The 17,637-nt window shown below is 41.3% G+C and overlaps 1 protein-coding gene across 1 annotated transcript in view; it reads right to left on the reverse strand.

Moving 5' to 3' along the window:
* Positions 1-397: 397 nt before the first annotated feature.
* The window catches only part of LOC137571199 (uncharacterized), a 104,890-nt gene continuing 87,650 nt past the window's right edge, over positions 398-17,637 (reverse strand). Inside the window, exons 6-10 of the mRNA XM_068280027.1 lie at positions 11,562-11,658; positions 8,010-8,162; positions 4,561-4,733; positions 2,473-2,638; positions 398-664 (exon numbers count right to left, since the gene is read on the reverse strand). Of these exons, the coding sequence (XP_068136128.1) occupies positions 470-664; positions 2,473-2,638; positions 4,561-4,733; positions 8,010-8,162; positions 11,562-11,658 (784 nt within the window). The 3' untranslated portion in view covers positions 398-469. The remainder of the gene's footprint in view (positions 665-2,472; positions 2,639-4,560; positions 4,734-8,009; positions 8,163-11,561; positions 11,659-17,637) is intronic.

Consider the following 17,637-nt stretch of genomic DNA (forward strand, 5'->3'; position numbering starts at 1 on the left):
TACTTCTATATTCAGTCTAGAAGGTGAATTGTTCATTTTGTCTTTATTACTGGGTCTCCGGATCTAATAAAATTGCTTAGCATTATACTACTGGTTCATGTGTATCACTGGAGTTTATGGGTGTCATCAGAGTTGGACAAGAGCAGGACCCATCTAACACAGCTACACCTACGGGTGCGCTACACATGTAAATGAGCTGAGAGGCCTTTTATGCAGCCACATATTAGGCAGGTGCTGCTTGGTTCAGAGCACTTGCTCTTTCTCTCCCAATGTGACCAATTTCAAATTTGCTTTCGAACTTATTTGATCTAACAAAGTCAGAAATATTTGCAAATGCAGAAACAAAGTGAATAACACAGCCATCACGTTGTTTTTTAGTCAATGCATTTCTTTATTTTGAAAAACATAATAAAAATATAGCTGAATAAATATTTATTTAAATAAAATCACAAGTTTTCTATGAAAGTGCCTAGATTTCATTCACTTCCTGTTTCTTAATGTTCTTTTCAGGAAGTGGTGGAGTGAGGTGGAAGAACTCCAGCAGGTTTAGGAACAGTCCTCTGTCAAATGGGTTGCAGAAGTTGCCGTTGTCGTCGATCAGGTATGAGTACTTTAACATATTCAGCTTCTCGTTTAATGTGAGGTTTTTAGCTGCCATGTATAGCTGCCAAAATACAGTAAAATTAAGACTGATAAATCATTTAGAATTACACACAGAAATGTATTACTACTACACCTTCATTGCTCATGGTGGTGCAGGAAACAGCCCTTTTGGGTCCCCAGTTTAAATTTGGACTAAGACTATCTGCATAGAGTTTGTGTATTCTCCCCATGTTTGCATGGGTTTCTTCCAGCCACTCTGGTTTCCTCGCACATCCCCCAAAAAATACTGGTAATGTAATTGCTTCCTCAAAAATTGACCTTTAGACTATGACAGGTACACTAAACTATGACTATGGTAGGGAGGAAACTTTGTGCTTCTCTGAAGGACAGACAGTTAGTAACAGGACTATATACTCTGTAAAGTGGTTTGGAAGATGTTAGCAGTATATACAGTAAATAAACAAAGTTTATTAATAAAACTTAATAATAAAAGGGCTGGCGATTTGCCTTACATCTGCGGCAGAACCTTATCTATGTGCAAATTGGCGTAAGCATGTACACGAGGGGTTGTCTCATCTTATATGAAAATATACAGTTCAGTATGCATGTGTGCGGAGTTCTGGTGGGAACTCCATGAGGCATGTACAGTAGTGTAATTGTACACATGCCAGAACACTTTTAGGCCCGGTTTTCCATGGACAGCTGAACTGCCTGTTTATCACACAGCTACTGGCCACTGTTAGGCTGCAATACATGCAGCTGAATGTCAGCATTCGGTAACACTGTATGTGTCACCATTTTGCATTACCTAGCAGCAACAAAAGTCTTAGGTCACGCTCAACCGCCATACTTGGATGCAACTACATTGGGGCATGGGGGGGTCTGCCTGTTCACCTCCTGTGACGAGCACTAGCAAGTGCCCGTTCAGTGGACAGGAGCAGCTGACAGCTGGTGAGTTGCCCGTGGAAAAGAGGCCTTACACAGTTGCCCCTTGCTGTGAATTTAGCTGCACCAGAGTAGCATTAGTGAGTCATTGGCCTCAATTCACTAAGCTTTATCAAACACAAGTGTTTGATAAAGCTTAGTGAATTGAGGCCATTGAGTCCTTGTGCTTACATTGATCACCTTTGACATTGGCCTGTTTTCCGATTATGTATTTTAGCTCCCTGGCCAGACCAGCTGCTTTGATTCTCGACCATGTCTGTTTAGCACTAGTATCCATCTTCTCCTTGGATATTGGCTATGCCTGTTTGCTGCCAGTTCTGACCCCCAGTCTGAACCCGACCATGGTTTATTTTTGTTTTCCAATCTCTCTAGTCTCAGCTTCCAGCAGAGTATCACTTCCGTTTATAACCATTGAGCCAAACCCGGGTATTCACATGGAGCAAAGTACTCCATTGCCCACTAAGGGCAAGATGCTCTAGTGGAAACTGTGACTACTTACATTCCACATCCTGCTGGAACCCTGATCTACCACTGGTGGTGGCCTCAACTAGTAAGTTAACATTTCAGTAATATGGGCCACAAAATCTATATTTATATATTTTAGATTTCTCTCAAATACGCTCTATTGATATTTTGCAGGAGAGAGAGAAGTTGGACATACTCTTTAATGCATGAACTATTGATGTAGGGATATGAAATTGTATATTTTTTCGAGGTGCTGCCTATTTTCCTGTCTGCACTCTTCCGTTCTCTTGCTGCAGTCTGGGACATGGCAGGTGAATCTCTCCAGCTGCAAAATGCACTTTTTTTTAGGAGTGCAGAGAGGAAAATTATTCTTGTTAAAAAACTGTAAAGTTGAAGGTCTATTCTTTTTACAGATACATGCAAATATAACAATGATTCTTTGTCAGACGTTTTGCTTACACAAGTTCCAGCCATCATAGAAGAGATGAAACCAGTGACAGTTATGAACACACATGCTATTCCAATTAATGCGCTCCAGCCTTCAACACTGAACCAGTTCCAGCACAGATAGAATGTGATAAAACAGCACATGCACATGCTCATCAAGAAGCCCACAAAGAACCCTCTGTAAAGCAAAATAAATGAATGTAAGTATGGCATAGTGATACTCTTAGCAACAAATGCAAGCCAAACACCTGACTCCCTGACCCTGACTCACCCATTGAGTACATAGTCACAGAGAACAGGCACCCACGGGGATGGAGATAGAGGGACACAGGATGGGATGTGCCAGACAGGTGAGTGGGCTTCACTGCCAGTACTCTGCAGGGGCCCTGGGAGAGCACTATTAATTGGGGGAAAATGGGGGGAGGAGATGGGGGGTTGGGGTCTGTCAGCCGGTCCTGTGGCTGTTCCATAGATTTCTTCTTTTCAAACATATTTTATTTGTTTTTTGAAAAGTTAACAAAACAAGCAACAGGTAATACATCTCCTGCGGTCAAAAAGGTGGTGCATGATACATGTCAGTATTGTAATTATCTATACATTGAATAAAGGAAATTTACCATGCTTTTCATCCACCCCAAAGAAAGCCCCCAACCCCTGAACTCCCTAACCCTCCCCCCTCCCCTTGGTCAGCTCTCGTCCTTTTAAAACATCTGAGGAATCTACTATTGATGTGGGGATATACCTAGATTTGTTTTGAGGTGAAACTCTAATGATGTGCAGGAAAGTCACTTCGTAATCTCAAGTCTGCCCAGTAAGCCATTTAATTGGGCCGTACAGTACCATCCTGTATATTTAAAGTTCTCCATCTGTTTATCTTTTTAGGCTGTGGTATGAGTAGATAAGATGAAGGCTTTCCAAGTTTTATTCCATAGATTTTTAATAAAAACAAAGAGGATGAGTATAGAGCAGTAACCAACACCCCATCAGACATAAATAGTCAGTCAAAGTGAATCTGATGTACCACTGTAGAGGGAAGCCTGGAGGGGAGTGTGAGAGTGAGCAATATTCAACATGTAAGGAACACTATCACGAAAAATTGTTAAGTTTAAAATAGATGTAAACACATATAACTAAGAAGTATGTTTCTTCCAGAGTAAACTAAGCTATAATTTACTTTTCTCCTATGTTGCTGTCACTTACAGTAGGTAATAGAAATCTGACAGAACCGCTGGGTTTTTGACTAGTCCATCTCTTCATGCGGGATTTTCAGTATTTAATTTACTCATTACAAAGAACTCCTTACAAAAGATATATACAAAGATGCAGGTCACCTCCCATACCTGTTTGCACACTATTCTGGCAGATGGACTGAGCAACTGCCGTTCACTAAGTGTTTTTTATATATATAGTAAACGACAACAATATAGGAGAAAAGTAATATATAGCACTTTTTACTCTGGGAGAAATGTATTTTTTCAATGTGTTTTCATTTACAGTATTTTAAATGTTACTACTTTTCGTGATAGTGGTCCTATATTTATATATATATATATATTTTTTTTTTTTCCGAAAGTTCCCAACGCAGTAACGGAAGGACATAAGAGGGTCAGGGAAGCTTCTGGATAATCCAGATGGTTCCCTCTGCTGAGGTAAGTCTCTAACTTTTTGTTTTCACTTCAGATACGCTTGAACTAATCTGGCTGCACTTATGGAAACTCTGAAATATGGTTGAATACTGTGGGTTTACTTAATCTAAGCATTATCATTGAATCCTATCATTGAAGGATTCCCATCAAATCTGATCTATAACTGACATTTATGTTCATCACTTATTACACGCTTATTTTGCAGAGCTATTGTTTAGGTTAAGGTTGATTGCAAAGTTTTACCTTTTCTGCTTGTGCAGAAGAAGAGGCTAAGGGAATGCATTAGCACAGCAAGTCTTTATTCCATGTAAGATAAGTGCTTCCTGTTTCTTATTACGCAAGCATTACCGTGAATCAGAAATCAATATACAGTAAGTTGTTGAGTTTAATGGCATGCACACACTATTACCCTTATGTCCCGAATGTATACAGGGAAGCGGATGTTCTAGCAAACCTGTTGCGGTATCCAACATCGTTGTAGACATAGGGACAATAATGATCGAAGTATGCCACACAGCGGTCTGTGACTCGACAATGCTTGGAACGCAGTGGCTTCACAAGGCAGCAGGTGTGGCACAGTCTGCTCAGGGGGTTTCTGCCATCTTTCCACTCATTAAAATTCACAGCCTACATGAAAATGAAACACAGTATTAAAATGAATGGAAAGTAAAAAAAAAAAATATGGCATAGTTATCTTTTGTATTATTCTATGCTACACCTGGAGGGGAAGATTCTATGTAAGATGCACAGTTTTTAATTTTCTACTTTATAGCTGTTTGTATTTTTCTTCTTCATGCTCTGTATATACTATACCCTGCTTATCTACCTTCTGTAAAAAAAATCTTTCTGGAATACACACAAGAAGTCTCTGACCTCACACACTGGTACATCAAATTGGGAGCATGTGGTACATGACGAAACCTAACAAGAACTTGACACATTATAAAGAATGTGGATGCAATTGTCATACTACTCTAAAGGTGTCCACACGCCATACAATAAAATGATCCAAATGTACAACAATTCTATAAAAGTGATTGGTTGTACAGAAAAATCAAAAGGTTTTTTCAACTGAAGCTAGAAATGTCGATTTTTGTTGATCAGGAGTGGCTGATTTTTCTGATCAATTTATATGAAATTTCGGCCCCTTTTACACCTAAGCATTGTGGTGATCGCATCACTGCACTGCAGAAATCAGTATCCATATGACCCTGCACCATGGTGGGGTGACAGGGTCACATGCACAGTGCTCTCCCCCCCCCCCCTCCCGCAACCTAATCCCTGCTGGGCAGGAAGTACATTACTGGGACTCCCTTTTGTCCAACCATGCGCACTGCATCACACTCCTGGCATTTACACTTACTGTGTCACCCATTGACTTGCATTGCTGTATAATTCGTGCGCGCTAGTGTAGAAGGGGCCTGTATGGTATAGGATAGATTGTCACTTATATTATATATATTTGAAGACCCAAGCAATTTTTTCAGAGATTTCAATCTTTTCTTTTCATAATTGGGCAAAAATTAACCGTGTGTGCGCTGCATTGGTCAGATTCTTTAAAGAGAATCTCTATTGTTAAAATCGCTCAAAAGTAAACATACCAGTGCGTTAGGGGACATCTCCTATTACCCTCTGTCACAATTTCGCCGCACCTTGCCGCAAAAGTGGTTAAAAACAGTTTTAAAAAGTTTATTTGTAAACAAACAAAATGGCCACCAAAACAGGAAGTAGGTTGATGTACAGTATGTCCACACATAGAAAAATACATCCATACACAAGCAGGCTGTATACAGCATTCATTTTGAATCTCAAGAGATCATTTGTGTGTTTCTTTCCCCCTGCATCTCTCATGCACTGAAGTTTCAGGCTGCTCGTTTCTTCCTGCAAACAGCTTTGCCCTTGTTTGTAATTCCTCAGTATGTGAAAGCCCAGCCAGCTCAGAGGACGATTTATCCTTCTTGTAAAAGATAAGAGAGAAGAGAGAAGCTGCTCTAATCTAAATAACACACAGGCGGTGTGCATAGAGGGGCCAGGAAGGGTGAGTTCATAGCAGAACCACAACACTGAAGAACTTGGCGGCCTTCCAGACACAGGCCGACAAGTCTGACAGGGGAAAGATACATTGATTTATTACAGAGACAGTGATAGTATAAAGTGCTGCAGTTAGCCAGAACAGATTAGAATAGCTTTTGGAACTTGTAGGATGATAAAAAACAGGATGCAATTTTTGTTACGGAGTCTCTTTAAGCGTTACAACCAATCAGAAAAATGTATTGTGGAGATTGGACATGTTGGAAAATTCAGACCATTTATTTAGTACATACCAGACTTTGTTGCTTGTATAAACAACAAAAATGATGTCATTACGAAAGACTGTGTGTATTTGTATATAAGGAAAAGATGAATTTTGAAATGTTTTTGTAGAATTATAATATGTACCTGTCTTGTGCTTGGTTTATTTATGTTGTTATTAAACAAATCATTGAGTGTTTGTAGCAAAATAAAGCGTGGTAAATGCAGTTCTAAGTAGCAATGTGGGGTTTTGTGGTAATTGTAAAGCTAAACAGCAAATTATGATATCGATAGATGATATTAATAGATGTAAAGATATGGAATATAGTGATAAATGTTACAGTGGAAAGGTCTAGTGTAGCTCTATGAAAATGCAAAATTATCATATGTTGATTATTGAGTGAAATGTTGATTATTGAGTGAAGTGTTGAATATTGAGTGAAAGGTTGCCATGCTGGACAGCTTTCTAACCAACTAACTTCTTAGACATTTATGATCCTTTTTTCCCGAAATTGCGGCAATCTGGAACACGTGTGTGTTAAATCAAACAATTTCTTCAAAACTTCTGATCAACTGAAAAGTTGGATCGGATTGGTCAAATTGAAACAAAGTGAAAAAAATTCTAACGTGTGGGCACCTTAAGAGTTCCCACTTGAATGACTGTTTAATGCTGACATGTCACTGTCATTATATAGTTCTACCTATAATAATAGTGGCCCCCTCCCCTTTAATAAAGGGAATATCATACAGTATATCTGCCATCTCAGCGAATTTGAATGAGTATAGCTGTTTATCTGTAGCATCCTGCTGTATATTTTCTTATTCTCATACACATATGGCTTGATTCACTAAGACAAATAGCATGCCTTATCAAAGTTAGCACGCCTTATCAAAGTTAACACGCCTTATCAGAGTAGCATAGCAAACTTATTCCTGCTAATTGGCAATGACGAGAGCTCCACTCATCCTGCCCTGAGCCCCTGCGGGTTTGTAGCGCTCGCTATGCTACTCTGATAAGGCATGTTAAAGTTGATAAGGTGTGCTAACTTTGATAAGGAATGCTATTTGTCTTAGTGAATCAAGCCCATAGTGTGCACACCTGGTTTTCCCCCAATCACTGTTATCCCCAGTTGTCTTCTTAAAATCTTGACTGAAGAGTCCCTCAAACCCCCACTTTGCTTCACTACTCTATTGAGATGGGAGTCCCAGCAGGTACATATTTAAATCTTTAGCAGGGCCTTTCCATTGATCTGAGAATTAATGGGAAGAATTCTCATTGGTCAAAACATAAGAGAGCCCCAGCATAAAATTCAGCACTCCTTTCTTTCTTTACTGTGCAACTAGAGGAGACCTTGGGGGAACAAAAGCTTTCTGCTGGGGTTTCCCATTGGCTTTTTGAATTGATCAATGAGATCAATACCACTTTCTAAATATGGATGTGGGCACAGGATGCCTTTATTGGGGGCCAGAAGATGCTGGAAATGGAATTGAGCTGAACATTGGGAGTTACACATGGAAGTGGGGATCTGCTGCCCATAGAAGTTGTACATGAAATATTTGATTTGCCATGTTTTGTGTTGTGCCAGAGGTGACTTATATAGAATACAGCACCTGCCTGACAGCGTAGTTATATTCTTCTGTGTGCTGGGGTAGGAATCCGGGGTCCATCAAAGATGCTTTTAAGAAAAAGATCCACATCAGCACACTGCAGAACAGGAATGCCAGATGCCATTCCCAGAGGGCATAGAATTGGACGGGCATAACCTGTTCAGAGAAAAAAAGAATGGCTGCTTAGTATGCAATAGTCCATAGTGAATCAATTACAGACAAGGCCCTGGCTCAATGTATGATGCTGTAAAATCCGTACCAGAGCCATACAAATTAGGAAAATATGTAATATATGATCAAAGAAAAATGGTTCCAATTAATAGAAAAAGTTCCAAGTGATGAAAATCCAGTTTTAAGGAACGAAAAATATTTTTTTTGAATATTGTGGATACAGTATTAAGAAGAGCAATAAAAAAACTTGGTGAGTATTATAACTTTTCCTTACTGCGCAAAAAGGCTTTGCTTGTTGTTTTGCTTGTTGTTCTCAAACACTCAGCGCCCCCTTATTTCAATCAGCTGCCATGCCTTTCTTTATGCCATATGTGGTAAATAAATGGCGTAGAGAGGTATATAACAGAGGAAGTTTATAAATGATCACTTCCTATAAGTATAAAAATCTCTAATCTCTAAGTTAAAGGACAAATAACATGTATTATATGTATGATAAGGATATGTATTATCACAGTGATGGAACCACATGTAAAACAAGTTTACTAGATACATAGCCAAAATTATGTAGAAACTAGTAGACCCAGCCCGTTTAAAAACGGGCTCTAGGTCTACGGCCACCGCCAGTGTGCATGCGCGCGCACGCAACCGCTGCGCACCTAGCGCGCCCCCCGACGCAGGCACGCGCCCGCACCCGCCCACCTCGCTCGCCCGCACCCGCACACCTCGTCGCCCATCCAGCTCCCTGGTCCCAGCTGTCCGTTACTGCGCACATGCGCAGTAACAAAAATCCTGGGACACAGGAACAAAACTGCTGGACGCAGCGACAGTTAGCTTTTATTAGGTAGGTTACAAAACTCAAAGCTGAGATTTTTTTCCTGACCATCTTCTTAGGTTCCCCCTCAGCAGCTTCTGAGGTTCCTCCTCAGCATTAAGGCGGCTAACGGCACTGGTGGTGAGAAGGTGGTTGTGTGAATCCTTTATATCAGCCGCAGAATGGGAACCTACATTTCCTTGGATAAGACTTCAGTTTGAAAACTAAGAATTCTGCTAAATGTCATTATTACGGGAAGGTTTCCACTACGAGATCAAATATAAGAGGTTGTGGTTGAGGTACAAGAAACTTGTATCTCATGAAAATTCACTATGTAGGAGTTTCAACTCTCTGAAAGTTTTAACCTCCTTGGCGGTAACCCCGAACTGAGTTCAAGCTATGCTGCTGCGGAGGATTTCTCAGGCCCTGGTGGGACGATTTCTATAATTTTTTTTTTGTTACACGCAGCTAGCACTTTGCTAGCTGCGTGTACATACCGATCGCCGCCGCTCTGTGCTGATTCGTCGCTGCCCGCAGCGCCGTGCCGCTCCCCCCCCGACCCCGTGCACAGCCTGGCCAATCAGTGGCAGGCAGCGCTGAGGGGTGGATCGGGACTTCCTCTGACGTCATGATGTCGATGACATCGATGATGTTATCACAATCCTCGCCATGGCGATGGGGGAAGCCAAACCGGGAATCCCGTTCTGAATGGGATTTCCTGTTTGCTCTGATCGCCGGAGGCGATCGGAAGGGGTGGGGGGATGCCGCTGCACAGCGGCTATCATGGAGCTAGCGCTAGGCTAGCTACATGATTTAAAAAAAAAAATGTAAAAAGTGCTGCGCTGCCCCCTGGCAAATTTATTGTAACGCCAGGGGGGTTAATGTGCATTAAAGAAAAGCGAAAAAAAAAATGATATAAGTACAGCTAAGAAATATTGTTTCCAGTACAGGAAAAGTTAAGAAGCTCCAGTTGTTATCTATGCAAAAAAAGCCATTGAGCTCCACGACTTTGAAAGTCGCAGAGAGCTCTGTCTTCTGAAGCTTGGTATCTCAACTGTCTGTCACTGTATCTTCTTTTTCTCTCCAGAGGAAAGGTCAATAGTTCACAGACTGCTCTGTAAAAACATTTAGAATGCTGAGTAGTGTGTAAACTGCAAATATTAGAGAATGATGAAATGTTATAAAAAACACTACTGTATATAACTGAAAATAAAAATATTTGAATATTTTCTTTGCTACTAATCTTCTAGTAATTATCTGTACTACACAACCAATTCATTGTATCCTAATTTTTTTTTTTGCTTCAGTGTCTCTTTAATGTCAGCTTTAAATTATTTTCCAGAGGGAACTATCAAGGTACAGCTAGACTAGTGACATTAGCCACAGACTGGTGAATAATGCACTGTAGAACACTGCTCTCATAAGCAAGAGGTATTGTAAGTGATTGCCTAGATTGCCTATGCCCAGAAATAGCCTATATCCATGACATTGTACAGTTAACGGTGAATAACAGCAAATACATTAATTGCTGATAAACATGCTGACAAAATAATTTCTGATAAACTTCCAGTCCAGTGCTATGTACGTATTTCTATTAATCTAAAATCTGCTGTAAGTATTCTAGTGTTTGATTCAGAAGAAAGAATTGATATGTTTTGAAGTGATCATGTTTCTTTTTATGTCATCCAAGACATTAAAGAGAACCCGAGGTGGCTTTGTATAACGTTAGTGGGGCACAGAGGCTGGTTGGGCACACTAACACCAGCCTCTGTTGCCCCATCGTGTGTGTCAAAGACCCCCCTGCTCGCCGCTATACCCCCGCAATGCTGGCGACACGCAGCGTGTCGCCAGCACAATGTTTACCCTAGCGCTGTCTGTCAGCGCCGCTCCGCCGCCTCCTCCGCATCGCCGCTACCCGCCCTCGTCCCTTCCCTCACGCTGATTGGAGGGAAGGGACGAGGGCGGGTAGCGGCGATGCGGAGGAGGCGGGGGAGCGGCGCTGACAGACAGCGCTAGGGTAAACATTGTGCTGGCGACGCGCTGCGTGTCGCCAGCACTGCGGGGAGGATAGCGGCGAGCAGGGGGGTCTTTGACACACACAATGGGGCAACAGAGGCTGGTGTTAGTGTGCCCAACCAGCCTCTGTGCCCCACTAACGTTATACAAAGCCACCTCGGGTTCTCTTTAAAGTATGGCTACAGCCATTATTGATTGGTGCTCTTTATTGATTCTTACAGGATCCATACTAAGGAAAGACAGCAAAGATTCAGACTACAATCCCTCAGTGCCTGGTTCTACAAGTGAAAATTAGCAATGGGCTACTTTATATACCTTTGTGTGTTTTTCAAAGCATGCATAATGCTATGGAAAGCATGCATGTAATGGTGCCACTCTGGATTATTATAGGGCAATAATGGACTTTTTGTTTACATGACTGTATGGTAACATTAACACAAGACACAAATTATTTAATTTATTTCCTTTCTTTTACTTGAATTGAGATTAGCCTTCAAGAAGTGCTCACCACATATATATATGATATATAACATACAGTATTTATTTATATTCATTACCTTAAAAAAGTAAGTTGGGTAACCCCACAATAGCACATTGCCATAAAAGAAAAGTATTGGCCCTTTAGTTTTTTCTGGACTGCCAAATATTCGTGTTCTGCAAAAAAAAAAAAAAAGACCATTACATTAAAGAAACTCTGGTATTAAAGAGAAACTCCAACCTAGAATTGAACTTTATCCCAATCAGTAGCTGATACCCCCTTTTACATGAGAAATATAATGATTTTCACAAATAGACCATCAGGGGGCGCTGCATGACTGATTTTGTGCTGAAACCCCTCCCACAAGAAGCTCTGAGTACCGAGGTACTCTGGGCAAACTGCCACAATGTAACAATGTTCACAAACAGGAAGTAGCTGTTTACAGCTGTCTCTAACAGCCAAAACAGCTAGGAGCAGCTACATAACCTGCCCACAGTAACAATGTCACCATGTAATACATGTCAGAATGTGAATCTGGGAGAGGAAAGATTTTACAATGAGTAAACACTGACTAAATCATTTCTACATAATTATGGTAAAAAATGAAGCACTTTTTTTAATACATTATTTTCACTGGAGTTCCTCTTTAAGTTACTAAATCTAACAAATGGCAGAGAAAACTGCAGAACATCAGTGATCCAGCAAACCGAGACTGACCAAGACAAGACACAGAACATTTATATCACAATCTTCCCCTGGTGGACTCTAAGCGCCAGAGCTGCAGCCACTAAGGCCCCTTTCACACTACAGCTCGTTTTCAGCGTTTCAACGCAACTATGATAGTTTGGTTTGACCAAGGTAAAATTAAAGTCCATAGAATTTCATTTTACCTTTCACACCCGACGCTGCGTTTCGGTACGATGCACCCGGGAGCATTTTTTTTTTTGTTTCACTTGTTTTTATTCAAATTTTTCGTAATTAACAGTAACATGTATAGGAGTTGCAGTAGCGACCATTATTCATATCAATTTTGTTTACAAAACATGTTTGCAGAAATTATAACACTTAAACTATCACTTCAAACAACACTTAAAAACATCAGTATTCTAACTGGTTGTATAGGTTGCTCGTGTCTGGTTATTCCAATTAACATGGCCACTCTGGGCTTGGAATAAGAAGACAGCGGTGTGTCTTTCTTGTTGCTAGACAACCATTGGTCAGAGGGGTAGAGAGGGGGGGGGGGGGAAGAACAGAAGGGTAAGGGGATAGGGAGGAGAGAAGAAACTGGTTCAGCTTACGTAGTTTATGATAATAGGAGTGATGGACGGTCGTGTTTTTATGCTTTATTTCAGTATAGGCATATGAATTGTTCTAAGGAAGGGATAAACGAGGAAGGTTTATAGTTAGAATGAGCATATTGGGCTGTAAAAGAGTCTATGTGTGAGTGATTCGGTGGGTGGGGTGGGAGGTGGAGACCTTGTCTATGGGTGAAAGAGTGGGTGTGTGGGATTTAAGTAACTGTAAAGTTTGCAAGCCACTCTTCAGATAGGTTGTATTCTTTAGTGTTGAGGAGGGACCTTCTTCTTATGCAATGTTCCAATTTTATGTTGGAACCAAGGTTAGATAAGAGTCGGTTAAATGGGATAGTTGTAGGTGATTTCCAGTGGTAAGCTATAAGTTGGATGGTTGTTATTATAATGTGGCATACAAGGGGTTTATGGGTAGTATGTAGGTCTGAGAGACCGTATAGTAAGAGAGCTAGTTGGGGGGTTAGTTGGAACCTAGGAGAGATTATATTTTGTATCATGTTTTCAACCTTCCTCCAAGTTTGCTGTACTGTTGTACATTCCTACAACATGTGTAGTAGTGTTCCTGAGTGTCCATTGCATTTCCAACATACCTCTGAGGTGTTTGGGGAGAATGAGGCCATTCTTTTAGGTGTTAGATACCATCTTGTGAAGGTTTTTTGTAATGTTTCCCAGTGGGTATTGCATCTAGACACTTTAAGAGGAGTTTCATAGGTTGTAGTACTTTATTAGAGCAAATTTCCGTCCCTAGATCTCTTGACCATTCTATGCAGTATTTATTGAGAGATATTTTATAATCTGGGAGGAGTTCGTTGTACCATAATGAGATGGCTCCAGCATATTTCATTTTGCTGTTTAAAAAGGTTAAAATATGGTCAGGTAGGTAGACTGAGTAGTGTGATAGGGAGGCAATGATGTGTCTAATTCTATAATATAGGAAAAGATGGGAAGATGGGAGATTGAAGAGGGTTTGAAGTAGGTGGAATGGCCTCATTTTCCCCTGATATACAATATCATTTATCCAGTTGATACCGTGAGTGGTGTTCCATAGTGTGATGTCGAGCTCAGGACTGAGAAGAGATAGCACTGAGATCGGGATTTTTAGAGCAGAAGTTTTAGGGTTGTTGGGTGGGTATTTTAAAAAATGTTCCCATGCCTTAAGCATGGCATTGACAGATGGGAAATTAGAGGAGGGAGGTTTATAGCCCATAGTCATAGCCATTAGTATCTCTCTTGGGTGGTTATGGAGGGTGGATGTTTCTATCTTGACCCACTGTTTTTGTCGATCATTATTCCACCAGAATTTTAGCGGTTCTAGGTTAGCGGCTAGATAGTATGTCCATACACAGGGGGACCCTATGCCTCCTTTTCTTCTTGGTGTTATCATGGTTTGGCGGGTTATTCTTGCTTTTTTCCCTAGCCATATATATCGGGATAATATTTTGTTAAGTTCTTTGAAGAAACTTTGTTTAATTGGGATCTGGACTGTCCTAAATAAGTATAAGATTTGGGGAATTATAAACATCTTCAGGGCTGCTATTCTTCCAGTCCAGGAGAATAGATGTTTGGAGAGTTTGGAACATTCCTCTTTGATTTTAGCAAGAAGGGGGACGTAATTGTATTTGAATAGATTGGAGGTACTAGCAGTGAGTTGTATTCCCAGATACTGAAGCGCTGTGTCCGACCATGTGAAGGGAAATTTGGATAGGATATTGGATTTAGTTGTCTGTGGTACATTTAGGCCTAGTAGAATGGATTTAGATTGGTTGAGTTTGTATAGTGAGGCATTTGAAAATTCTTGCAGAATTTCCACTGTTCTTGTTATAGAATTTAAAGGATCTTCCATTGAGAGAATCACGTCGTCTGCAAACATACTAATCAGGAATGAGTTTTTCCCTATAGATATGCCTTTAATATGTGTGTCATTTCTTAGTTTCTCTGCTACTGTCTCCATTATTAATGTAAATATTACCGGAGATAGGGAACATCCCTGCCGGGTGCCATTGGTTATTGTAAAGTTGCTGGAAAGAAAACCAGCTGCATTGACCCTGGCCGCAGGGGAGGAGTAGAGGGAAAGAATAGCATTTTTTATTTGACCCTGGAACCCGAATTTGCCCAACACCGCTTCCAAGAACCCCCAATGAACTCTGTCGAAGGCCTTCTCCGCATCCAAAGATAGGAGCAGAGAAGGCCTTCCACAGAGCTCTATGTGTTTAATTATATTGATCATCCTCCTCGTGCCGTCCGCAGCCTGGCGTCCCGGGGTGAACCCCACTTGGTCATTTGTTAAAATGGTCGGGGACACTTTCATAATTCTAGATGCTAACATTTTAGAGTACAATTTTATGTCTGCGTTGAGCAGGGATATAGGGCGGTAGTTTGCTGTTAAATCTGGGTTCTTTCCAGGTTTAGGTATAATGGAGATGGTGGCGGAGAGGAATTCTGCAGGGATAGGGTTGGCGTTGGCAAAACTATTAAAGAGGCTTTCTAAAACTGGCGTTATAGTTGTAGAGAAAGTTTTCAAGTATTCGTTTGTCAAGCCATCTGGCCCTGGCCCCTTTGGTTATTTTTAAGGGAGGCAATAGTGCTGGTAATCTCTTCTAAGCTAAAGGGTTTTTTCAGCGTTTCTAGTTGCTCACTGGACAACGTAGGGAGCTTGATTGAGTTTAGGAATGTCGATATCGTATGTGAGTTAGGTTGGGTGGTTAGGGGGTCATTCTGTAAGGTATAAAGTTGGTTGTAAAAATCTCTAAATGCGTTAGCTATGTTGATAGGGTCAGTAATTCTCTCTTTGGTAATTGGGTGAATGATTGAGGGGATCCTAGTTTTGATTAGTTTGCATTTAATTGCGTTAGCCATGTGTTTCCCTGCTTTGTTAGATTGTGAATAGTGGATTAGTTTGTTTCTCTGTAGAAGTAAATCATAGTTATTGGCTAGAAGGTCTTTGACTTTTTGTCTGAGTAGAAATAGTTGTTTACCTGTATCTGGGTGAAGGTCCTGTTTATGCTGGTGTTCTAAAGTTTTGATGTTATTTAAGAGGGAGTTATACTCTGCATTTGTTTCCCGTTTTTTGATTGCTCCCAGTTTGATCAACAGTCCCCTCATATAGGCCTTGTGGGCGGCCCAAATAGTGGAAACGTTGATGTCTGCAGTGGTATTAGTGGAAAAGAAATCTGTTAATTCTTTCGTTAGAAGTTGAAGGTCCTTTGGATCAGAGAGAAGGGAATTGTTTAATTTCCATTGTCTGGTCATGGGCCTGGGAAGGGATGAGGATAGTTTAATTTGTATTGGAGCGTGGTCGGACCACATTATAGAGCCAATATCCGAGGCTACAACTCTCTGGAGTAGGTTTCTATCTACCAAAAAATAGTCCAGATTTGCACAAACAACCTTGTGAGGAGAGCCACCCCTTTAAATGTCAATAGGTGCAACTTGTGAAACAAGGAGCCCGTGGCCTAATACAATTTCAGCAACAATTTCATATAAAGGACCACCGTCTCAAAGCACATACAAAAACAATTTAATTTCAGCCTTGGCTACATGAAAATCGCACAACATGATTAAAATCACCCACAACTTTAAAAACAATAGTACCTGGCCAGGATATGCGCGCTTAATCTAAGAGGGACAAGATCCGGTTTTATGCAAGGTGAAATCACTCAGCTGCAGCCTATGCAAAAATCACCCTGCTACCACGATCTATTTGTCCTCAGCCACCACCTGAACACCGCTCACACAGTGTGATGATCCTACTTCCGGCTTCCCGTAGCTAATGAGGCTAGTAGCTGCAGTACTGTGTAGCCTTTCCGATTTAACTGATGGTATTTGGCATAAGACTGACAATCCATACGATGGCATATGCTGACAGGGGGTCACAGTAAACAAATGAGCCTCCACAACATGGCGATATCTTGAGGCTATCAGCCTATGATACTTGCGCACAGTAGTTGGTGAGCTCCAGCTCACAGGGCCCTCCGTTTTCCGCAATGCATTGGATATGTCCGACTGTCTCTGCCGCTATATCACAGTCCACTTTCGTCTGCTGAGGCCTCAGCGCAGCTTGTATTTCCTTTCAACTCCTATGCTAGGAGCCAGATCAGCGTGTGTCGGCGTTCACAGGTAGGGACACCGCGCGAGCACTCCTGCGGTAGCCATGCCCACCAACGCATTTCGCCCCGCCCACGGGGCTTTCTCAAGGTGTTGAGTGGCAGCAGCTCGTTCACTTCCCTTATTATACCATTTCCTCCCAGCTGACACCCACTCAGCATCAACGCTGCAGAGACTTGTTGTATACACAATACACCAGACGGAGGGAGGCTGGACTTCAGTGGGAAACACATCCTTACTTAGGTATTCACTCCACTATCCAACACATATCAGTAATTTCAGAGTGATCTATTTATTGTTGTATCGGCCTATGTACGTAGGTATTTTTGGACCATTCTTTTGCATTAAGCGTGCAAGGAAGTCATTGCTGGTGACAAGTTAATAGGGCACGCGTGCTTCCTAAGCAGCTGATAGGATAGCCTATAAGAAGTACACTAAGTTCAAGTCTGTATTTAAACCTTTTGGGACAAGGGTCCCCAATCGATAGATCCACATCTGCTCAATTTTATACAGTTCTTTTTCTATGTCACCCCCACGGAAGGGGATCTGTTGTTTTATAATTCCTTTGAACCTCAGGCCATCGGGTTTCCCCCCATGATACTCCATGAAATGTTTCCCCAATGGACTGTCAAGGTCCCCATTTCGGATATTTCCAATGTGATCTCCAATTCGTTTACTCAGACGATTTTTTGTCTTCCCTATATACAGAAGATTGCAGGGACATTTTATCGCATACACAAC

This window comes from Hyperolius riggenbachi, chromosome 1 (assembly GCF_040937935.1).
Source record: "Hyperolius riggenbachi isolate aHypRig1 chromosome 1, aHypRig1.pri, whole genome shotgun sequence".
NCBI lineage: Eukaryota > Metazoa > Chordata > Amphibia > Anura > Hyperoliidae > Hyperolius > Hyperolius riggenbachi.